At 40.1% G+C, this 25,516-nt stretch overlaps 1 protein-coding gene across 5 annotated transcripts in view; it reads left to right on the top strand.

The window, feature by feature from the left end:
- Positions 1-23,675, top strand: part of NLN (neurolysin) — a 108,557-nt gene extending 84,882 nt beyond the window's left edge. For 4 of the 5 annotated variants that reach the window (XM_010336569.3, XM_003925788.3, XM_074385362.1 and 1 more), the window contains 4 exons: positions 5,987-6,173; positions 6,483-6,611; positions 8,851-8,987; positions 20,597-23,675. In XM_010336569.3, coding sequence (XP_010334871.2) covers positions 5,987-6,173; positions 6,483-6,611; positions 8,851-8,987; positions 20,597-20,731 — 588 coding nt within the window. In that variant the 3' untranslated portion in view covers positions 20,732-23,675. Of the gene's footprint in view, positions 1-5,986; positions 6,174-6,482; positions 6,612-8,850; positions 8,988-20,342; positions 20,486-20,596 lie in introns of all 5 variants that reach the window. The other variant, XM_010336568.3, reaches the window with a different exon arrangement.
- Positions 23,676-25,516: the final 1,841 nt, after the last annotated feature.

Here is a 25,516-nt window from a genome sequence, read left to right as displayed (position 1 = left end):
GTTATGCCCAGGAGGATGAGGCTCCTGCCCTGCCAACTCAGAAGAGGGTGGGACTTCTGCCTGTTCCTGGCTCCTGCCAGCTCCATGGAGCACACAGCCCCAGCCACGCTTCCCCCACTATAGCTGGATGGGCCACCACTGTCATCAGTAGTATTGCAGAATCCCAAGTTCAGGATAGAGGGTTACAAAGGCTGGTCTTTGACCTCAGCCCCATGTTTGATCTTTGAAAAATCTTCCAGAATAAAGAAGTCAAATTTCTAAGGAAGCACATTGAAAACTCACTTTAACTCTTCACGTAAAGGAGGGTTTGATATAAGACTTTTATATTTTAGATCCCATCTAAGAGGATTTAGTGATTTTTGAATATAATCATTTAACCTTTTTTTTTTTTTTTTCATTTTACAGAGCACTGTAGCATTTGTGGTTAAGACTGTTGGTTATGAAGTCAGACTGCCTGCTTTCAAATTGAAGTTACATCATTAATCTCTGTACACGTTGGTTTCCTTATCTCAAAAAGAGAGATAGTTACTTCATGCAATTATTTTGGTATTTAAATCAAATAATCCACATAAAGAGCCCATCATATAAGCATACCTCATTTTATTGTCCTTCACATATACTATGTTTTTTACAAATTGAAGGTTTATGTCAACCATGCTTTAAGTAAGTGTCTCAGCGCTGTTTTTCCAACAGCATATGCTTGCTCTATGTCTCTGTGTCACATTTTGGGATTCTCACAATATTTCAGACATTTTCTTTTTTCTTTTCTTTGATGATGAGTAGATGAAACAACCTTCTGTTGGAAGAAGATGCTGCGCTCTGATGGAGTCGCACTCTGTTGCCCAGGTTGGAGTCTAGTGGTGCAGTCTCAGCTTACTGCAACCTCCACCTCCCAGGCTCAAGCAGTTCTCCTGTCTCAGCCGCCTCAGTAGCTGGGATTATAGGTGCATGCCACCACACCCAGCTAATTTTTTTTGTATATTTAGTAGACATGGGTTTCACCAGGTGCGACCAGGCTGGTCTGGAACTCCAGGCCTCAAATGATCCACCCCTCACGGCCTTTGGAAGTCCTAGGACTGCAGGTGTGAGCCACCACACCCGGATGACTTTTTCATTGTTATTATATCTGTTATGATGATCGGTGATCAGTGATTTCTGTTTTTATTACATAGAGACAGGGTCTCACCCTATTGCCCAGGCACATCTATCAGTGCTATTTTTCCAGCAGAATGTGCTCATTTTGTGTCTCTGTGTCACATTTTTGTAATTCTCACAGTATTTCAGACTTTTTCATTATTATTATATCTGTTATTGTGACCAGCAATTGTTGATATTACCATTGCAATTGTTTTGAGGCGCCACAAGCCATGCTCTTATAAGACAGAGAACTTAATTGATGAATGTTACATGTGTACTGACTGCTCCACCGAGCCATTTCTCATTTTCTCACCCACTCCTTTGACCTCCTATTCTCTGAGACTCAACAATGTTGAAATTAGATCAGTCAGTAACCCTACAATGACCTGTAAGTGCTCAAGTAAAGGAAGAGTCATAAGTCTTTTGCTTTAAATCAAAAGCTAGAAATGATCAAGCTTCATGAGAGAGGCATGTCAAAAGGTGAGATAGGCCTCTTGTGCCAGTCAGTAAAGTTATGAAACAAAAGGAAAATTTCTTGAAAGTTATTAAAAGTGGTACTCCAGTAAACACACAAATAATAAGAAAGCAAAATAGACTTGTTGCTGATTGAAGAAACTTTGAGTGGTCTGGATAGAAGAGGAAACCAGCCACAACATTCCCTTAAGCCAAAGCCTAATCCAGAGCAAGACCCTAACTCCCATTCTATGAAGGCTGAGAGAAGTGAGAGCTACCGAAGAAAAGTTGGAAGCTAGCAGAGGTTAGTTCATGAGGTTCAAAGAAAGAAGCTGTCTCTAACATAGAACAAGGTGAAGCAGCAGTTGCTGTTGTAGAAGCTGTGGCAAGTTATCCAGAAGACCTAGTTAAGATCATTGATGAAGGTACCTCCACTAAATGACAGATTTTCCATATAGATGAAACAACCTTCTGTTGGAAGAAGATGTCGTCTAGGACTTTCTGGAGAGCTAGAGAGGAGATACCAATGCCTATCTTGAAAGCTTCGAAGGTCAGGCTGACTCTCCTCTTAGGGACTAATGCAGCTGGTGACTTGAAGTGGAAGCCACTGCTTATTTACCATTCTGAAAATTCTGGGGCCCTTAAGAATTATGCTGAATCTACTCTGCCTGTACCCTGTAAATTCAACAGCAAAGCCTGAATGACAGTACATCTGTTTACAGCATGGCTTACTATTTTAAGCCACTGTTGAGATCTACTGCCCAAAAAAATAGATTCCTTTCAAAGTATTACTGCTCCTTGACAATGCACCTGGTCACACAAGAGCTCAGATGGAGATGTTTAAGGAAAGTATGTTGTTTTCATGCCCGCAAACACAACAGCCATTCTGCTTTCCGTGGATCAAGGAGTAATTTCAACTTTCAAGTCTTATTATACGAGAAATACATTTCATAAGACTATAGCTGTCATAGATAGTAATTTCTCTGATGGATCTGGCCAAAGTACATTGACAACCTTTTGGAAAGGATTCACCATTCCAAATGCCACTTAAGAATATGTATGATTCATGGGAAGAGATCAAATGTCAACATTAACAGAAATTTAGAAGAAATTGATTTCAACACTCATAGATGACTTTCAGGAAGGAGTTCAAGACCTGGAAGGAGGAAGGAACTGCAGATATTGTAGAAACAGCAGGAGAACTAAAATTAGAAGTGGGGCCTGAAGATGAGACTGAATTGCTGCAATCTCAGATAAAACTTAAAGAGATGAGCAACAAAAGTGACTTCTTGATTTGCAGTCTACTCCTGCTGAAGATGCTGTGAATATCATTGAAATGACCACAGAAGATTTAGAATATTACATAAACTTAGTTGGTAAAGCAGTGGCAGGTATTGAGATAATTGACTCCAGTTTTGAAAGACATTCTATTGTGGGTGATATGCTATTCACAGTATCACCTGCTTCCAAGAAATCTTTCATGAAAGGAAGAATCCATTGATGTGGCAAACTTCATCTTTGTCTTAAGAAATTACAGCCAGGCATGGTGGCTCACACCTGTAATCCCAGCACTTTGGAGGCTGAGACAGGCGAATCACCTGAGGTCAGGAGTTTGAGACCAGCATGGTCAACATGGTGAAACCCCATCTCTACTAAAAATGCAAAAATTAGCCAGGCATGGTGGCACCTGCCTGAAGTCCCAGCTACTAGGAAGGCCAAGGCGGGAGGATTGCTTGAACCCAGGAGGTGGAGATTGCAGTGAGCCAAGATCTTACTACTGCACTCCTGGGTGGTCAACAGAGTAAGACCCTGTCTCAAAAAAGGGAAAGAAATCACCACAGCCATGCCAACCTTCCATAACTACTACCCTGATCAGTCAGCACCCTGATCATAAGTACCACCCTGATCAGTCAGTAGCCATCAACATTGATGGAAGCAAGAGCCTCCATCAGCAAAAAGATTACAGCTTGCCAAAGGCTCAGGTGATTATTAGTATTTTTTAACATACAAGGTATGTACATTATTTGTGTGTGTGTATGTGTGGTTTTTTGTTTTGTTTTTGTTTTGTTTTTGAGACAGAGCCGTACTCTGTCACCCAGGCTGGAATGCAGTGGTGCCATCTTGGCTCACTGCAACCTCCACCTCCCAGGTTCAAGTGATTCTCCTGCCTCAGCCTTCTGAGTAGCTGGAATTACAGGTGCCTGCCACCATGTGTGGCTAATTTTTGTATTTTTAGTACAGACAGCATTTTACCATGTTGGCCAGGCTGGCCTGAACTTCTGACCTCAGGTGATCCATCCACCTTGGCCTCCCAAAGTGCTGGCATGAACCACCATGCCCAGCCATGTACATTGTTTTTTTAGACAATTCTTTTGAACAGTTAATAGACTACAGTATAATGTTAACGTATAGACTTTTATCTGCACTGGAAAACCAAAAAAATATGTGTAGTTCACTTTATTGTGATATTCACTTCATTGCAGTGATCTGGAACTAAACCCACAGTATCTCTAAGGTATGCCTATAATGCCTGACATAGTAAAGTCTCAACAGATATTAGCTATTGTAATTACTGTATAAGATTTTTTAATCTATGATGTAGGATGTAATCTTAGAACATTATATACCATAGTGAGACAAAATATTCCATTTCTGGGACCCTTACCTCTTTCCCTGCAATCTTTTTTTTTTTTTTTTGAGATGGAGCTTCACTCTGTTGGCCAGGCTGGAGTGCAGTGGTGTGATCTCAGCTCACTGCAACCTCTGCCTCCTGGGTTCAAGCAATTCTCCTGCCTCAGCCTCCCAATAGCTGGGATTACAGGTGCCTGCCACTATGCCCAGCTAATTTTTTTTTTTTTTTGTATTTTTAGTAGAGATGGGGTTTCACCATCTTAGCCAGGCTGGTCTTGAACTCGTAACCCTGGGATCTACCCGCCTCAGCCTCCCAAAGTGCTGGGATTACAGGCGTGAGCCACCAAATTTTTTAATGGGGATGTCCTCAATAGAGGTGGCCTAATTCCAGAACCCAGTGAATTTAGTTATCTTTGCCCCTTTAGTATTTGCAGCTCTTTCTATCTAGAATCAGCACAATTTTAATGAGAAGTCAAGCAAAACATTTTTTTGCATAAAGAGAGGAAGGCAGAATGTGAGATGGCATTGACATCTGTGCCTCTGCCCTGGGCCAAAAAGCAGAGTGGGTATTTACTGCTGATTCGGCACCCCATCTGCTGCCTTCTCTGGTGGTTACGTCCCTCTTCCCTTTCCCCTCCTTTTGGAGCCTCAGGGATGATGAAGTCAGGGAGAGAACGTTGGAATGTAATGCATCAGAAGAGAAAAACAGGACAGTGGTTCAGGGAAAGACAATAGAATGAGGAGCCCCGTTCTGCAGATGACCCAGTAGGATAAATGCTGTCTTCTCTGCCAATGGCAGTTTTACAAGTGTTTGAAGGACTGTGTGAAGGTTAAAAACACTAGCCTGTTTTAGTAAATCTCTGTTTTTCTGCTTGAGAGCTTTTCTGACGCTTGACTCAAGAATTTACTAAACTTGGTTTCATTAAACTCTTTTTAAACCTTTTTTTTTTCTTTTCTCTTCTTTTTTTTTTTGATTCTAGTGCCATGACTCGGATACCTCTTTTTTTTTTTTTAACTCAACTCAGGCCTTCAGAATAAGTCCTTTATTCTGAAGTTAGAGCACCAGGAGTGCTCTAACTTTTGAATACATCCCTTGTTTCCCTTTTCCTATAGCATATAACTCACTCCACTTGCCAATTAATTTGCAAACTTAACTCCTACTGAAGCAGCTTCTTATTTTAAAGTAACGTTGTCCACCCCATCTGAGAGGTAGAAATCTGGCTTTCTACAACATAGTAATCTTAGAACCACTCATTTAAAGTTTAAAATACAAAGCATTGCACACTCAAAGGTTATCAATCTATAGTGTTGTCATTTAACTCTTTAATTAATTTTGGTTAAAACCTAAGTAGTTAAGCAATAGAGTGATGAGTGCCTCAGAAAGGCATGTGTTGAGTAAACAGAAGTAAGCAATTGGAAGGAGCCAGGGAGAAATTGCTTGTTTAATGGATCTCTTCATTTTTAATGGAAAATTCTTTTAAAATATTTTTGCTTTCAAAGCTTAAGGCTTGTTTAGCTTAGACTGTTTGTATTTTTGAGTTTTGATTTCCTGATGATTGTTCCAATCTTGTTTACAATTCAAAGGAATGAAATTATTACCACAATATAGAGTATTTAGGGGTTATTGCTCAGCTGCTGTATTTTATTTTCAAAGGGGCAGTTTGAGTCTGATTCTGCCTTAAGTTTTGGTGATTCTTAATAATTATTAATTGCATATGTACTTTTCATTCAGTTCTTTAAAAAAATATCTGTGTTTGCTTTCTAGACTGATTTTGCAAGATTTAGCGGAACAAACGTGGAAACTGACTTTGTAGAGGTGCCATCACAAATGCTTGAAAACTGGGTGTGGGACATTGATTCCCTCCGAAGGTTGTCAAAACATTATAAAGACGGAAGCCCTATTTCAGATGATCTGCTTGAAAAACTTGTGGCTTCTAGACTAGTCAACACAGGTATGACTTGTAATTTTAGAAAAAAATTGCTGGCATCTTCTTCTGTAGAACTTATTTTCCCTTTAAATGGTACCCCAACAGTGCTAATATGAGGAGTGAAGAATATTAAATATACTGAAGTAGGAAACCCTGGGATTTTGTCTAAGACAAAAAACTACGTCTCTTTTAAATCTTGAGTAGAATGAGATGTCCTGCTCCCATTTTGTGATGGTACTACTGGAATCCGTTTTTGTAATCTGCAACCTTGTGATAATAGAACACACAGTTCTCTCTTCTCCAAAACATGCCCAAACATTCTTATGTTATTAGGTCTTCTGACCCTGCGCCAGATTGTTTTGAGCAAAGTTGATCAGTCTCTTCATACCAACACATCGCTGGATGCTGCAAGTGAATATGCCAAATACTGCTCAGAAATATTAGGCGTTGTAGCTACTCCAGGTATGTAACTACTACGAGTTGAGTTCATTTCCCTGTGAAGCACAGGGCATTCTCCTAACATTGCAGGGGAGATGGAGTTTGTCAGACAGATTACCTAATTGTTTCTGATTTCTGTAATCAGGCCATGACTTTCAGATAAGCATACTATGCCCTTATGAGTTATCCTGTCCAAATGCACTTGAAGGAAAGGTGGCTCCAGATCTGCAGCATTTTAGTGTAATCAGGCGTGAGCAGTTGGCCTCCGCCCCAGAGCTGAGAGAGACGTTCATGTTGGCATGAACTCTCAGCTCCTCCCTCCCTGTATGCACCATGACTTCCCTATGATTTTCAGTAACAAATTGGCAGAAGGGTCATTTTTTTTTCCTTTGCATATAGTATTTTATTTTTTCCATCCCCTCAAGCATTTATCCTTTGTATTACATACATCCATTTACACTATTTTAGTTATTTTTAAATGTACAGTTAAATTATTATTATTATTATTTTTTTTTTGAGACGGAGTTTCGCTCTTGTTACCCAGGCTAGAGTGCAATGGCGCGGTCTCGGCTCACTGCAACCTCCACCTCCTGGGTTCAGGCAATTCTCCTGCCTCAGCCTCCTGAGTAGCTGGGATTACAGGCACGCGCCACCATGCCCAGCTAATTTTTTGTATTTTTAGTAGTGACGGGTTTTCACCATGTTGACCAGGATGGTCTCCATCTCTTGACCTCGTGATCCACCCGCCTTGGCTTCCCAAAGTGCTGGGATTATAGGCGTGAGCCACCGCGCCCAGCCCAATTAAATTATTATTGACTATAGTCATCCTGTTATGCTAATCATTTTTAGGCATGGTGTGGTGGCTCATACCTGTAATCCCAGCACTTTGGGAGGCTGAGGCAGGAAGATCACTTGAGCTCAGGAGTTCGAAACCAGCCTAGGCAACATGGCAAAACCCGTCTCTACAAAAAATACAAAAATTAGCCAGGTGTGGTAGTGTGTGCTGTGCCTGTAGTTCCAGCCACCTAGGAAGCTGAGTTCAGAGGATTACCTGAGCATGGGGAGGCTGAAGCTGCAGCAAGCTGTGATCACACCAATATACTCGAGCCTTGGTGACATAGTGACACCCTGTCTCAAAAAAAAAAAGAGAGAAATGTTATTTTGGGGGAGAAGTATGAACTTCACCTTGTTTCTGATTCTGAAGTCAGTTCAAGCATTTGGCTAGCATTTTCTAACCAGAGATTTATGGGACTCGTGTGTATGTGTGTGTATATGCCTGTGTGTGTGTGTATTTATATTTGTATGTATATGTTTTAAGACAATATATAGTTGTGCTTTTATATGTAGTTGGTAGGGTGAATATTTTTCACCCAGGAAATTGTTATTAAAATGAGTCAGCCATATTTATAGAGAGAATAAAGATAAGAATGGTAGTTGAGTCATTCTAGGCTCCCTACATAGTAAGCCATAGAGCACCTTTGTGTCTCAAGCCACTTTGACAAAATCTTTTATAAAGTAGCCCTACAGGTAGATCAAATTGGTAAAGCATTCTTTTTCAGGCCAGACACGGTGCCTCATGCCTATAATCTCAGCACTTTAGGAAGCCAAGGTGGGCAGATCACTTGAAGTCAGAAGTTCAAGAACAGCCTGACTAACATGGTAAAACCCCATCTCTACTAAAAATACAAAAATGAGCCAGTGTAGTGACATGCACCTGTAATCCCAGCTACTGGGGAGGCTGAGGCAAGAGAATCGCTTGAATCCAGGATACCAAGGTTGCAGTCAGCTGAGATCTCATCACTGCACTCCAGCTTGGGTGACAGAGTGAGACTCTATCTCAAAAAAGAAGTTTTTCAGTAATTATCATCCTAAAATAAGTGTAATTCTGAGACATTTTAGATATAAAGAGATGTGGCAAAAAGTAGGGTTAATATTACATTCCAAGATACATACATGTTTAAGGGATAAGAAAGGACTGACTTCAGTTCCCAAACACTGAGCTATCTGATGGGTGTGGACAAAGCCACTGAAACTATCATTCCAGAGCTTGGGGCCGAAACCAGCTCTGAGGTTGAGCCATTGATAGATGTTTATAAACATCTTGGCCAAGAGGACACATAAGCCCAGGGAGTATTAGAGGTGAGATGATATCATTCACTCTCTCCTCCCACAGCTAGGCTCCCCAGAGGGAAACCTTAGCTAGCTGTTAACCTCATCATTAACATTTGCTATCACATTGATTGAAATGTATTTTTTTTTAAAGGCACAAATATGCCAGCTACTTTTGGACATTTGGCAGGGGGATATGATGGCCAATATTATGGATATCTTTGGAGTGAAGTATTTTCCATGGACATGTTTTACAGCTGCTTTAAAAAAGAAGGGATAATGAATCCAGAGGTATAGTATTCTTTTTCTCCTTTTATTAATTTTTTAGTTGCTCCCTCCCTTTAACTCCTAGTGTAAAATATTGATCGCACCTAGATTTTACTGTAAGAGGCTTGGTAACAGCTTTTACCTCTGAGGCTTTGCATCTTTCAAATCATCGTACATCATTAAATTGCAGTATACAAGTGATTCTATAACTTAAAAAAAAACTAGTATAGTTTCTTGCTTATTAACATTCCAATATATTACATAATTAAAAATTCAAAGCTTTCTTTATGGATTTGAGAATTTATAGCTGCTAGTTTTGACATGTGCCGTACGTTTTAGTTTTATAGGAGGTTGGGAAAGAAAGATAAATTCCTTCCCTGATGTCAATGGTTTCCCTATGTTTTGATATTCTCTACACACTTTGTGCACTTTTGTGGGAGACACCCTTTTCTGTGGCTGGCATGCCCCACCCACTATGTAGTTTGCGACCTTTGTGCTTTTAAATAGTTTAAGCTGCTTCATTAACCTGAGCCATTCCTTTCTGTGTGCAGTGAGTTGACTGCCAGGTAGCTGCCAGACAGATCTTCCTGATTTACAGCCCCCAATCTCCATTCTCATTGAAGACTCATCCATCAGATTATTTCCAAGGCTGATACATTTTCCAATATATGTTTTTAAACTGTTCGATTGAGAAATTAGAAGAACAAATTTATCAACATCAGGCTTTCTGTGTTTATTTCAACCAACTGATTTGTTCTCCAAATATTTTTTTCTAGATTGCATAGTACCTTACACATATGTATTGAAATACATAGATGTCAGGAGGCTGAGGAAGGAGAATTGCCTGAACCCAGGAGGCGGAGGTTGCGGTGAGCCGAGATCGCGCCATTGCACTCCAGCCTGGGTAACAAGAGCGAAACTCCGTCTCAAAAAAAAAAAAAAAAAAAAAAAAAAAGAAATACATAGATGTGATTTAGATCACCATTTCCTCCCCACCTTCCTCCTGAAATAACACCTCCAAAGTACTCATACTTTATTATTTTGAAGCATTTCCTCTCCCATCCTACCCCACCCAATCTGTTAAGTCCTTGTAATTCTTTTTCTATTACCTGGCCAACCCATTTACAAAGGTCAGCTGCTGACTATTGTTCTCACAGACTTACCTACTCCTGCATGGCCTTCAACCAGGACCCATCCCTTAATGCTTCTACCATACAGATGGTGCCCTGAGGATTCAAAGCGTCCTGGGGAAGATTGTATGACTCCACTGACAATGCCCCACTGCAAAGTCATACCCTCTAGCCTGAACCAGACCCCAGTGTTCTCTCTGGTCCAACTCCATTCCCCTTGATTTCCCTCCAAGTCCCCTCCACCTCTCTCCTCTGTCAGGAGATGATCTCTCCTCTGTCAGGAGATGATCTCTCCTCTCTATTTAAAAAATTAAGATCATTGAAACTGGGTGCAGTGGCTCACACCTGTAATCCCACAACTTCGGGAGATAGAGGTGGGAGGATCGCTCAAGTCCAGGAATTTGAGACCAACCTATTAAATATAGCAAGACCTCATCTCTACAGAAAAAGAACAAAATTAGCCAGGTGTAGTGGTACAAGCTTATAGCCCAAGCTACTCTGGAGGCTGAGATGGGAGTATTGCTTGAGCCCAAGAGAGGTGGCAGCTATAGTGAGCTGAGATCATGCCACTGCACTCCAGCCTGGATGACAGAGTGAGACCTGTCTCAAAAAAAAAAAAAAAAAATCATTGAGAATGAATACCTTCATCTTTCTTTCTCTGTACTTCAGTACTTGTCTCATTTCCTCCTGTCTCAGAGGAGATGCCTCTAACATCAAGAGTTTCTGGTTTGCTGCCTTGGAAAAAAAAACTCACTACTGATTCTGATAACCCCTGTTAGTGTTAGTACTCTGTTCTTTTCACAGCCTCATTTCTCAGTGTAAGAAGAGGTCTTTGCAAACCTCTATTTCCTTGCTTTTACCCCACCAACAGAATTGGAAAGTTATCCTTCCTCCGTAGTTACCACTGATGACCCAGATAACAACTCCGAAAGCCCTCACCATTTTTCTTCACTTCCTGCTTCTTGTTACTCCTCTCTCTGTTCACAGCCCTCAGCTCAGCAAGGAAACCCTTTTTTACTTCCCAGTATTCCCTGTGTGTTAGACAAGTTTGTGTGTTCCCTTGGGTCTCTCCACCTTAGCAAATTTATTCATTCTCTTTCATTCACCTAAAATATATGCCTCCTTAATCTGTGCCTCTCAAAAATTCTAGCAGTCTTAAAGGTCTCACTCAGATATCCACATGTTCAAGAAATCTTTGAGATTATCCAAAACCAAAAGTGATCTTTCCATCCTTTGAACATATGAGTAAATTAGGAGGAGGGGACTAAGCCTTCCCCATCACTGTCACTGTGCTGTGACTCACGGAACCACACACCCAGTACCTTATCTCATTACCTTTCTCTTCTCTTTTGGAGAACTGTCCCCTAAAATAAAGAGAAGTTAAAAATCAAAAAATAAAAATAAAAAATGAAAAATAGACTAGTTTTTAAAGAAAAGCAAAAGACAAAAAAGTGGTCTTGGGCAGGAAGGAGGGCTTCAATAAACTTTTACTATGTCTAGAATATTTAACATAACTATTACCAAGTGAAAAAAACATATTGTAAGATATTTTACACCATAGAATGCAAATGTTGATTTTAAAATGTGTTTAAGGAAAAAAAGCACATCAAAATGTTGTCAATGAGTATCTTTGGGGGATACATTAATGAGTGATAATTTTTCTATACGTTTTATGGAGCTTTTCCTTATTTTTACATAGTGCATAGATTATTTTAGATGCCAGAAACAATGTTTCAATGAGAAAAAAGATCTAACTAGGTAAAGGCACAATTGTTACATCTTACTGGCAATCACTGGTGAGGCTTCCTGGTGTCAGTGTACACTGCGTCTCCCAGCCAAGCCTTCGCCATCATCTCCTCTGCACTTGCCCTCATGTGACCACATACCCAGTACCCTCTATCATTACTTTTTCTCTTCTAGATGTCAAGGTAGCAGCCAAATTACTGATCTCAGTGGTTCCCAGGAACGTGCAAGCCTAATAGAAGCAATTCCTGTCATTCTGCTTCTCTGTACTTCCTCTTATTCTCAAGCTACATAGTTTGGCAGGCAACCATACTACTCTTATTTAGACAAAGGTGCTGGGTTGAACATAGAGAAAGCATGATCCCAACAACTTAGAGTTAAAACTTGTGATATTCTGGTCACTCACTTTACATTCAGAGGCCAAATAAACTACATTAAAAAAAAAAAAACAAACTGTGATGTTAAAAACAATTTTTAGTGTTACTAAAATTCTGGATTCAGCCATGCTGTTTTCTTAGATGTCTTATTGCCATAAGGCTGGTGTTAATTCCTTCCTTTACACTTTTTCCTTTCCTTTCAAATGCTTTGCATATCATGGCACTCCCTGCTCCTCTGCTATTACAGCAATAATGGACCTGGCTCTAAAAGCTGAGAAGAATCCCTTGGCCCCTCACCCTCATACCCTTCGCAGATACTAGAAGATGGTTTTTAAGCAGCCATTTTATTCCCTCATACAATGTACTCTTTGGGGTTTTTTGTTGTTGTTGTTTTGCGGGGGTGTTCTTTAAAAAAGAAAAAACAAATACTTGCTCTAAAATAACACTTCCCTTACAAAATCCAAGTACCCAGTTATTAAAAATTAATGCTTTGGTAGAACAATCCTAGTCTACAAAAAACTTAGATTGTCATTAGAGGTATGTGTGATGAAGAGAAAAAGAAAGTCTTTGTTGTCCCAAAGCATTAATTTTTAATAACTGGGTACTTGTATTTTGTAAGGCAAATGTTATTTTAGAGCGAATATTTATTTTAATAAGAAAAGAAGAAGAAGAACTCCCCACACAAAAATAATACACACTATGAAGTACCGTGCAGTCATGAAAAAGAACAAGAGCTGAACCCAGGATGTGGAGGCTGCAGTGAGTCGAGATCGCACCACTGTACTCCAGCCTTGGCAACAAGAGCAAAACTCCATCTCAAAAAAAAAAAGAACAAGATCATGTCCTTGGTAGGGACATGGAGCTGGAGGACATTACCCTTGGCAAACTAATACAGGAATCAAAAACCAAATGCCTCAGGTTCTCACTTATAAATGGGAGCTAAATGATGAGAACCCATGGATACATGGAGGAGAACAACACACACTGGGGCCTTTTGGAGGGTGAAGGACGGAAAGAGGGAGAGGATCAGGAAAAATAACTAATGGGTACTAGCTTTAATACCTGGATGATGAAATAATCTGTACAACAAACCCCATGACACAAGTTTACCTATGTAACCAACCCACACTCATACCCCTAAACTTAAAAGTTAAAAAAAAGAAAAACACTTCTTCAGACCAATATACCATACATTATTTTGTGCCATAACCACAGTGTGTTATTAGCCAACACTGAGAAAGATGGCATTATCTTGAGTTGTTCCAGACTCTGTGGATTTGCTTTAGTTTCACGTATCAGTGAGTGGTTGCTTCAGACACATAGACAGGATAAAAATATGAATTTTTATGATATAAAGGAATACTTCATTTGATCTGAAGTCATGGGAATCAGCAATCAAAACACATCCTGCAGACTTTGTTGTCTCACCCTCCCTATTGTGTGTTTGGGTCATTTTGAGAAGATAGCAGGATGGCCCTTCAAAGAGTCAGTGCCTGCTATTGTTAGTCCCCAGGCAACCGGAGAGGCTGGGAGCTGAGAAACCACATGTTGTTGATGTTATTGGTTATGCAATAGAGAAGACTGTCTCCAGGCCTTCTCCCTGTCATCCTACAAACCCCAGAGTCTGCTCTGGGGACCATTTCAGATCTTCACAAGCAGAACTACAGAAAGTAGCAGTAGAATATTTTAGGGTACAGTTTTCATTGTTTTGAGGGCCTTTATCAAAGTGTAATAACTGGCTGCTTACCTATAACAGCCTAAAATTTTGCAACCTCTGGTTTTATCTTTATTTTTAAAATGTTATTTGTCATAATAAATAGACATCACATCGTAGCTGCTTAATTATTTTGTTGATGTTGTTGTCATTTCTGTTTATTTTTCAGACAGAATCTTTCTCTGTCGCCCAGGCTGGAGTGCAGTGGCACGATCTCGTCTCACTGCAACCTTGGCTCAGGCAACCTCCACCTCCCTGGTTCAAGCAGTTCCCCTGCCTCAGCCGCCCAAGTAGCTGGGATTACAGGCACATGCCACCACTCCCGGCTTTTTTTTAATGTTTATTTTTTGTATTTTTCATAGAGATGGGGTTTCACCATGTTGGTCAGACTGGTCTTGAACTCCTGACCTCAGGCAATCCGCCCCCTTCGGCCTCCCAGAGTGCTGGGATTACAGGTGTGAGCTACAGTACCCGGCCAGTTATTTTGTTATTTATTACCTAAAGTTTTTTTTTTTTTTCCTCAATGAACATGAAGTTGTCTCATTGTCAAACATACCTTTCACTTTTCTAAATGTTCTCTTAATAATTATGGAATGGAACTGCTTGGGATTAACACTTCCAGCAAGCTCTCGAAGATCTTTAAGGATATCTTTAAGGTCACCAAATGTGAATTCAGAATCCAGCAGCTAATCATAGGTTGAAATCATGGGGCATTTTAACTAGGGCCATTTCTTTTTATAAGGCAACTTCATTGTGGGAAAATTTTCTAAGAGGTAATAGACATTGTGGATTCAAAGGCAATTATATTGTTAAGCTATTATCTTCCTCCTCTTTTGCATTTGGAGAAATTGCTAAGCTTTGTTTCTTCCATCGGAAGAGGAGAAATACAAACAAGTATCACTTCTGAAAGAAATACTGAGAAAGTCAAGATAGTAAATGCAACTATATTTCAGTCTGTAATGCCATAAGGAAGGAGCTATGTCTTACATACAATAATAGCCACAGAAACATGAAGCGTCTTGGTTAAACATGACAAAGAATCACTTGATAGAGAATCTATAATATAAAGCTAAGGATTCCAGTGCTTGAAACAGAATCCTAGGCCTAATTCCTGCTGTAATGTGTTGCTGAAAGAGAATATGAAATTTCCTCTCCAGAAGGTTTTTACAAATGGCTTTAATTCTCTTCTCTGTCTCAGCTCTCCTGACGTACCATCCAACAGCTGATTTTTCTTATAACTGAACCTTTTCTAGTAGCTTCAGGTTTTGCCTGACTTGAGGGACAAAGGAAGGAATTTGAATTGATTTCCAGCCTACTTCTTGAATATTTACAAGGTCAGGTCTTCTAAATCTTGAATCCCAACCAGCTGGAAGCAGTTTTCCTTCCTTTGTGCTCTTACAGCCCTTCTTTGTTCGCTCTTAGCACCCCAATAATCTTCTTAGTTAATTGTCTATTTTTTTTATCTTCCCTAATAGATCATAAGACTCTTGTAAAAGGAACTATTTTATTCAGCGTTGTGTTCCCGTCTCTGCTTCACAATTATTTAACTTAATTACTGTATAACATATTTGTGCCTTTTTGGACCTAACTGATCATTTTCCCCATCCTCTTCCACTTCTCTACCCCTCATACATACTCCTACCCAGGGTGTTTTTTTCTTTGGATCTCTCTTCCCCATAAATAAAGGTTTGCCCTTCTATCCTCATAAATCAGCAAGGTTTCCAGAAGGCCTCTTCTAATTAGGCAACAATTCCGACTACTATTCTTGTCTCCATCTCTCTATCATCTGGCACCAGTTTCATTCTCTCCCTCCTTCTTTGTTGTTGTCAAAGCAATTCTTTTTTTATTTTTTTCCATTCAAGATCTTCCCAGCCTCATAAAAAACAAAGAGTGTGCTCTTGGGAGGGAGTTATGGAAGGAGAGGTTCCGAAGTCCAGCTTTAAAGCAGGCTGGTGAGCTTGTCAGGTGCCTGATTGTCATCACGCATCCTTGGCCGGTCACTCTCTGCCCTGATGCCTGTTACTCAGTGTAGGAAGGAGATAGCGCTGGCTGCACTCCCCAGAGTCGTCCATGCTGGGAAGGAGGGAGGAGGGTGGAAAGTTAGTGAGAGCCTGCATGAGCTGCTGCAGATGCCCAAGATAGCAGGAGACCCAATCTGTTTCCCATGTATATATTCTCATTGCTGATAGATGATGGACATCCTTTATTTAGATAATTACTATTGCTATTAAAATATTACCTGAAAGGGTGCATATTATTGGATAGAATGAGTGTCTGAGTGTTTTCTCTCTCCCACTTAATATTCCTACTGAATCATATGTTCTATTTCTTACTAACAGTGGAAAGGAAGTTTCTTATGCCTTTCTTTAGCTTATTAAGAGATAGAACTAATTTTGAGGAAATGCCACTCCAGGAATGCATTTGTTTCCCTGAACTGTGTGTAAGTAATGAGCTGAGGCAGTGTGAAAGGAAAGGGAAGAGAGGAAAGGGGAGGAAGAAAGGAGATGTGGGGAGGAGAGGTTTATTGATTGCTGCTATATGCCAGATATGCTAGGCAGTGAACGGAATACTGAAATCACCTCCTCCAACTGCCCAGAAACCAAGTGAGGTAGTCATACTCCATTTGACAGATGAGGAAATCTAGGCCCCAGGTCACATAGTTAAGGATTGAGCCAAGATTCAAACCTGGGCTTGACTAGAGCTCCTGATCTTGGTTCAAAAATCATCACTGTGGGAGAAGACTTGCACACTTGCCAAAAGATACATGCTAGTCTTCTAGGATTAAAAACACAGAGGTGCCGGGCGCGGTGGCTCATGCCTGTAATCCTAGCACTTTGGGAGGCTGACGTGGGTGGATCACCTGAGGTCAGGGTTCAAGACCAGCCTGGCCAACACGGTGAAACCCCATCGCAGGGAAAAAAACAAACCACAGAGGTGGATGACACTGGTTTTCCTTCATAGGAAAACCTTAGTTTTTATTGTATGCAGATCTTCCTGAAGAATGTTTCTAACATGAAAAATTTTAGCACCTGTCTTAGAGCTTCTCTTCTTGATTTCCTCACAGTTACAGTTTCTTTATAAACAAAGTATTAATAGAACAACTTAGGGCAAAGACTCCTTCCCCCTGTAGCATGTGTCCCCCAGACCATGTTCTCTCAAGTAAAGAGCGTGGTACCCCCCTGAAACACAAAAATTTACTTAACTATTTTTTTCTTAAGAAAAGCAAGATCCTGTTACCAAAATGACTCTTAAACTCTTCTCAAAACTTCATTGCAAAGGAAATGAAACTATTAAAAGACCATTGCTCTGTAATTCAGGAAATTGAATCAACTTGTACGGAGCCATAAGCAGAGGAAGATTTGAGCTGTACTGAGCCACATATTGTGAGATTAAACAGTGCCCTGCTCTGAAATGATTTTACCATTCGTGAACTGTCTCTTTACAACACTGTGGAACTCCTCAAATGCTTCCTTTTCTTTACTACCTAAAATTGTAGTTCTCTGCACAAAATGAAAATACTTTGTCAGATGTTCACATTTGGAGTGATTTTTTTAAACTTTTATTTTGATTTTCCTTAATGTTTCTGTAATAGTTTTTTGTTGTTGTTGTTGTTGTTGTTGTTGTTGTTGTTTGAGACGGAGTTTCGCTCTTGTTACCCAGGCTGGAGTGCAATGGCGCGATCTCGGCTCACTGCAACCTCTGCCTCCTGGGTTCAGGCAATTCTCCTGCCTCAGCCTCCTGAGTAGCTGGGATTACAGGCACGCGCCACCATGCCCAGCTAATTTTTTTGTATTTTTAGTAGAGACGGGGTTTCACCATGTTGACCAGGATGGTCTCGATCTCTTGACCTCGTGATCCACCCGCCTCAGCCTCCCAAAGTGCTGGGATTACAGGCTTGAGCCACCGCGCCCGGCTGTAATAGTTTTTGAATGAATATGTCTTTCTGATAAATGAAAGATACATGATACATAGATCTTGAGCTTGAAGAATTTCTGCTATAAGTATTGATGATTGAGATTGGGTGATAGGTTCATGACAGCTCATTACGCTGTTGCTCTACTATTAGTGTGTATTTTAAGTTTTTCATAATAAAATGTTTAAAATATGTTTGTAACTCTGCAGAAAAATTTAACTCACATTGTCTATGTTTTTCCTGTACTGCTCTACCCAGAGAGCACAGTCTTTCCACGATCCACCCACTAATTTAACACTGGTCAAATTTAGGCATATTGAGCAGAGAAAGGAAGGGAAGGGAGATAAATTGTGATTGGACTCAAGAGCTATGATATATATGGTCCTTCTTGGCTTAATTAAAGTCTATGACAAGAACAGCTGTCACTCACATTTTAGATTCTAGATTGCTGCTGTAATAGTAATGAATTGCTGCAGACCAGGCAAGAAACAACACGTTTTTTTTGTTGTTGTTGTTGTTTTCTCCAAAAGCTAATTGAAGGTCGGGAGTGTTGGCTCATGCCTGTAATCCCAGCACTTTGGGAGGCCGAGGCAGTCAGATCACTTGAGGCCAGGAGTTACAGACCAGCTTGGCCAACATAGCAAAACCCCATATTTACTAAAATCACAAAAAATTAGCCAGGTGTGGTGGTGCACATCTGTAATCCCAGTTACTCAGGGCACTGAGGCATGAGAATCGCTTGAACCTGGGAGGGAGAAGTGGCAGTGAGCCGAAATTGTGCCACTGCACTTCAGCCTGGGTGACAGAGTGAGACTCTGTCTCAAAAAAAAAAGAATGAAAGAGAGAGAGAGAGGAGAGGGAGAGGAGGGGAGAGAGAGAGGGAGAAGAAAGAGAGGAGAGGGAGAGGAAGAGGAAGAAGAAGAGCGGAGAAAGCTAATTGAATGTAGCTCCAAGCCCTCGTTCTCAGTTTTAGAAAGCCCAATGTCAGTGATTGAACACCTCCTTTTAAGAAAATTGATTTAAAACTTGTAAAGAAGTCAGTTATTTCCTTCATAGGAAAGCTCTAGTTTCTGCTGTATGCAGATCTTCCTCAAGGATGTTTCTAACATGAAAAATTTTAGTAGCTGTCTTAGAGCTTCTCTTCTTGATTTCCTCACAGTTACAGTTTCTTCATAAACAAAGTATTAATAGAACAACTTAGACTGCTTTGTACCTTTTTAATATCATCCCAGAACACTGTGTAACAAGCCCTCCTAAAGATGATTTTATGCTCCGGGCCCCAGCCCTGTCCAGTATGGTAGCTGCGTGTGGCTGTTGAGACTTGAAATGAGGCTAAGTACAACTAAAGAACTGAATTGAGATGTACCATAAATGCAGAAAGCACACTGGGTTTTGAGGACTTACAACAACAGCAACAAAAGTCTCCATAATGTGTATATTGACACATGTTGAAATGATACTATTGTGAATATAGGGGTTTAAATAAAATAGTCAAATTAATTTTACCTATTTGTTTAACTTTAAAAAAATGTGGTTAGTAGAAAATTTAAAATTACATATGTGCCTCATATTACGTTTCTGTTGGAGAGTGCAGCCCTAGAGTTTATGAGAAGGTAACTTTAACTAATTATTTACTCTTGATTAGAGTCCAGACTGTGAAGTTAGATGTTAGCCTGTAGATGATTAATAAGCTGCAAATGATTTCTATTTATAACCAAAAGGTAATCCCAAAAGTTTGTGTTTTTATGGCTCTAGAACATAAATTGTTTTGTGTCCAGCTTGGTAGATTTCATCCATGTTTTATTTTCCTTAACAGTTTGACTAGATTTACCTCTGATAGTTGTATCAGTCAAGATCTTGTTATATGACAGAGCTGGAAATTCTCTAGCTCTTCTTGTACTAAAAAAGATGATTAGTCCTGATGATCAAGTGATATAATGGATATAAATTTAAGTGTTACTCTGTGAATTGTTTATTATGCATATATTTGGAATTATGCGTCATTGAATTGTGCTGCTTTGCTTCCTTAAAAGGACAGTGAAAGGGAAGTGAAAATATTGAACAATGCTGATACTGAATAACCCCTATTTTCTTTCCCTCTGTCTGCTCCTGTGTTTATGTAAATAAAAGCAGAGGAACTGTGATGTTTTAAAATTCCAGATCTCCATCCCCAAAGAAAGCTTTCCAAAGGTCCTCATTCCCAGCTTCAACCCATAAAAATGTCCTGCCCTCCCTATAGGGTATGTGCTGCCCTCCTCCTCCCACCCATAAGGAAGAGGGTTTTGTTGTTGCTGTTTTGAATGAGCCTGTCATAAAAGCAGCAGAAGCCATTTGACAGTAGCCATGCTACTGTTTCCAGGCACCCAGAACTCCTATTTGTAGCTTCCTTGAACACTTGCTTTCTAACCCTTTTGAAATCAGAAGAGATAGGGTAGCAAATAGGAACCTGTTGTATATCGCATTTGGCTATTTGTTTGTTTGTTTGTTTGTTCATATTGTCAGATCACTACCTTGACTCTAAGGAGACAAGACCATAATAAAAGACAGTGTACAAGACCTGAGGTTTTAAGCTCCAAATCTCTTAGCTACCAAAATAAATAAATACTGCAGAGCCGTTTGTGAGCAAGAGAAAACATCTAGACAGAGTAAGGCTAAAGTCCTTTTTCCTTCACCCCTACCCTTTCCTCTTCTGCATCTAGAGATTTAGAAAATCGCTATAACCATGAATTATTAGGCATGATGTTTTATTTTATTAGGTTGGAATGAAATACAGAAACCTAATCCTGAAACCTGGGGGATCTCTGGACGGCATGGACATGCTCCACAATTTCTTGAAACGTGAGCCAAACCAAAAAGCATTCCTAATGAGTCGAGGCCTGCATGCCTCGTGAACTGGGGATCTTTGGTAGCCGTCCATGTCTGGAGGACGAGTTGACATCACTGTGTGTTACTGGCCTGGAAACTAAAGGGAGTTTTGCAAATGAAAATTTAGATTTTTATTGATGTCCTTTTGTTTTGTAATTTTAAAAATTATAAAGATATAAATGGAATTATAAATACTGTGACCTAAGAAAAGACCCAGTAGAAAGTAATTGTACTATAAAATTTCATAAAACTGGATTTGATTTCTTTTTATGAAAATTTCATATGAATGTAACTTGATTTTTTACTATTATCTAGATAATATGATATAAGAGGGCTAAGAATTTTTAAATTGAGTCATATACATGATCTGATTTAATCCTTCTTGTATCTTGAAGTTTTGTACTTGGGATTTCTGTACTGATAAATGAATCATCACATTCTTCTGGTAAATATTTTCTTGGAGCTCTGTGTCAACTTTGATCCTTTGTCTCCCAGGAAGGTGTAACCTCTCCTTTGCCTGCATACCTCAAGGCCAGGAGAATATGCCTCAGTGATGCATTTATCTTTGTATATCAGGCTGCACGATTCCCAACTTTCTGCCACATTTAAATTACGTTCTTCCATTTGAGTTTGTATTCTCTGTGTAAAGTCCAGTCAGAGAGCATCAGAAAATTATGTTTCAACTAGGCTGGTCTAATAAGTTTTTGTATCTTCTATCAGAGGATTTCGTAGTTTATATTAGAGGCTCATTTCCACTTCAGCATACAAGATCGTCAGTCTTTTGGCATGTGTGCCAATTAGAATACTAAAGGTAGTCCAAGCACATTTTTCTCTTCCCATGTTTCTAATGAGTGTTAGGGACTTTGCCTCTTTTACTGACCATGTCCCCAAAAGTGTCAGGTACATATGTCACAAATGGCTCTGTAGAGAGCCATGGGAAGAGAGAGGGAATGGATGTGGAACATAAAAGGTTCAGACACCCCAGAAGAGGAGTAGGTTTTGGACAGGAGCATTTGAGGACGGCCGCTCCAAAGCCTTATGTGTGTGATGAAACTCACTGCAGGGAAGACACTCTTCAGTAGCCTATTTCAATTCTGGCGATTTTTATTTTAAGTGAACTGTTGAATCTATCTTTAACTCTCTTTATTGTAGTTCTAAATTCTGATTCTACAGCAGACCAGTAAACTCACAGTATTTCTTTTTCCTGTAGGAGTCTATTCAATAAGGAAACCAAGACAGGATAATAAAATTAAAAAAGAAAAAAAAAAAAAAAAACTTTGAATGTACCCTGCCTAAGTCTTCCGGTTGTTTTCCATTGCATACCTCAGGTATGACTTTACTGGCTAGAGACAAAATTAGCACCTTTCGATTCTCTGGTGCAAGTGGACTTTGTGCTAAATTAAAAAAAAAATGATTATACTACGTAATAAAATTATAGACAGCAGGAAATTCAAGAGCTAGGAGATTCCTAGATTATAACTGCCAAGCAAATACCTTAAACATCCACCTGAAATCCTACTGTCCTCTCTTGTGAGATAATTTCCCCAGCCCTTCTTGTCCCCACACTCACTTAATATCACCCCCCACCCCGTCCCCAAAACTGTTTTCGTGGTCTTTGTAGCCTATGGTTGTTTTCCCATATCTTCCTCCCAACCCCCAAACTTTTCTGTTTTCCAGTGTCAGACAAAAAACTCTTCAGCTTTTTCCAGTGTGTTTCCTTAACAGTAACTTTACCATTTGAAATCTTATTTCACACAGGAAAACTAAATTGGTGTGGAAAGGCTGCACACAATAAAGTTACATTATTAAACATGAGAACGAACTCATATTTCTTTCATACTTCAGCATTAAAACTGAAATGCATGAGAGCAAAAGCACCATGGTGTTCTTTTTATTTAGGGCCTACCGCTAATATTTAAAATCTACAAAAGAACAGTCACAAAATTAATACTCAGGCCAGGTTCAGTGGCTCATGCCTGTAATCCCAGCAGTTTGGAAGGCCAAGGCAGACGGATCACCTGAGGTCAGGAGTTCAAGACCAGCCTGGACAACATGGTGAAACCCCATCTCTACAAAAATGCAAAAAGTAGCTGGGCATGATGGCTCGTGCCTGTAGTCCCAGCTACTCGGAAGGCTGAGGTAGGAGTATAGCGTGAACCCAGGACTAAGAGGTTGCAGCAAGCCGAGGTCACACCATTGCACTCCAACCTGGGTGACAGAGCGAGACTCAGTCTCAAAAAAAAAAAAAATTAATACTCAAAAACTTCTCTAACATAATTCAAAAGAAAGGACTTACTTTTTAAAACCTTTTTGAATGTGGCCATCTATCTAGTTGTTCTTTTTTTCTATATCAGAGCAGATAGTATCACTGACATGCTTGAAATAGTGGATAACTGGAAATTGTAATTGGACAAATGTACACTTAAGACTTATAGACTGAGCCACGTGTAATAAAGTCTCTCCTGGTAATTGTTCCAGGAGATTTAGGCCTTTTTTTTTTTTTTTTAAGGCATTGTTATGTTGTGAAGGATAAAATCAAACCTCTTATGCTAATGGATAGTAGGCATGATCCTAAAGGTTTAGTTTTACGACACTGCAGAGAAGAGAAATGTCTTGACGTTATGCCACCCGATGTAGACTTTGTCCCCCTCTAGTATAAATGTTGCATGTTACCTAGATAAACAACTAACAATTGCCTTGAAGGGTTATCACCTGAGCTACTTAGGCCAGGGTCTTGCCTTTCTAAAGCTAATAAGGTGAGAAGTGGATATCTGTAGCTCTTTGGGTGACAAATTGCATTGTGGAAGAGGCGAAAATTGAGGAAATAACTCTTCAAAGAAAAATGTGTGATATGATCATTGTACTTGTAAATGCCTTAACTAATAGGCAGTGACTCAATTTTCTACTTCACCGTTTTACCTTTAGCCTTTATGTATGAATTAAAGGTCTGTGGAGATCCTGCCACCCCACTAGGCCAGTGTGTTTGTGTTTTACCATTTATTCATTTTCTATCATATACAGGTGGAACTTTCCAAGTGCCAAGGAAATTGTATTAAAATTTACATTGAAATACTGTCTTCAGGCTGCTATAACCAAATATCACAGAGTGGGTGGCTTCAAAAGCAGACATGTCTTTCTTACAGTTCTGGAAGCTGGGAAGTCCCACAAGCCACATGCTGGTAAATTTGGTTCATGGTGACGCCCCTCTTCCATCCACAAAAGTGTCAGGTAGACATGTCATAAATGGCTCTGTAGACAGCCATGGGAAGAGAGAGGAGGCGGATGTGGAACATAAAGGGTTCAGAAACTTCTGCAGGCAGCAGTGGCAGGGAGCAAGTCCTCGTGTCTCTTTTTACAAGAGCACGAATCCCATCATGAGAGCTCCACCCTAACAACTAAGCCCAGTCACCCTCCACAACGGCCCCAACACCTAACCCCATCACACTGGCAGTTAGGGCTTCAATGTAGGGAAGAGGGCACAAACATTCAATCCATAACGAATACTGATTCCTCAAATAGGGTTTAAACATAGTTAGCTGAGCCGCCTAAGAATGTTAAAAGAGAAAATCCATTTTAGTTGAATAGAAACAGTGACCAAAGCTGCTTCTCTCAAATCAACATATAACAGTTAGATGTCTCCCATCTGAAATTGAATAGCCCATTGAAAGTGAACATGCCTTCTCCTAAATTTGTGGTGAGAATAAAAGCAAGAAGGAACTGCATGCAGTGGCTCACACCTGTAATCCTAACACTTTGGAAGGCTGAGGCGGGAGGATCCTTTGAGCCCAGGAGTTTGAGACCAGCCTGAGCAACATAGTGAGACCTCGTCTCTGCAAAAACTAAAATGATTAGCTAGGGATGGTGGCACATGCCTATAGTCCCAGCTACTTGGGAGGCTTAGGCGGAAGGATTACTTGAGCCCAAGGAGGTCAATGCTGCCATCAGCCATAATCATGCCACTGTACCCTAGCCTGGGTGACAGAGGCATACCAGTTCTTTTGCAAAGAACTGATCTTATGTAGGTCTTTTAAACAGACCTTAAAATTTAAAAGAAAAGACATATAAAAGACCTTAAAGGGCCGGGCGCGGTGGCTCAAGCCTGTAATCCCAGCACTTTGGGAGGCCGAGGTGGGTGGATCACGAGGTCAAGAGATCGAGACCAACCTGGTCAACATGATGAAACCCCGTCTCTACTAAAAATACAAAAAATTAGCTGGGCATGGTGGTGCGTGCCTGTAATCCCAGCTACTCAGGAGGCTGAGGCAGGAGAATTGCCTGAAGGTTGCGGTGAGCCGAGATCGCGCCATTGCACTCCAGCCTGGGTAACAAGCGCGAAACTCCGTCTCAAAAAAAAAAAAAAAGACCTTAAAATTTAAAAGAAAAGACCTACATGTGCTCAGTTATTTGCAAAACAGTTAACACCCAAAAAGTTTATTTTTTGAGTCATCTTTAGTGGGGAAATTTCCCACTGGAAACAGATTCACCTAAGTGATTAATAACTATATCAAGGCAAAAGGTAAAGGTTGTAAGATGTAAATATTAGACCAAAATAGACTTTTTCAACAAACACACAACAATGCTGTAAGTTTGTAACAAAATAAAATTTTAAAAATTGAGGTAATGAACACAACCATGTACACACCCCCATATCACACCATGAGTGATTCTTGAGTTTTTATTTGGTTGAATTCACCTTGTAGTTCCCTTTCCTGCAAAAATATACGTTCAACACATCTAGTCCATGATGTACGTACAAGGGGAAGGGGTGAACAGGAACTAGGCTCCCTTGTTCTGCTCACATGAGCTGAAAC

This window comes from Saimiri boliviensis, chromosome 1 (genome assembly GCF_048565385.1).
Source record: "Saimiri boliviensis isolate mSaiBol1 chromosome 1, mSaiBol1.pri, whole genome shotgun sequence".
Classification (NCBI taxonomy): Eukaryota; Metazoa; Chordata; class Mammalia; order Primates; family Cebidae; genus Saimiri; species Saimiri boliviensis.
This window is presented reverse-complemented; position numbering and strand designations above follow the sequence as displayed.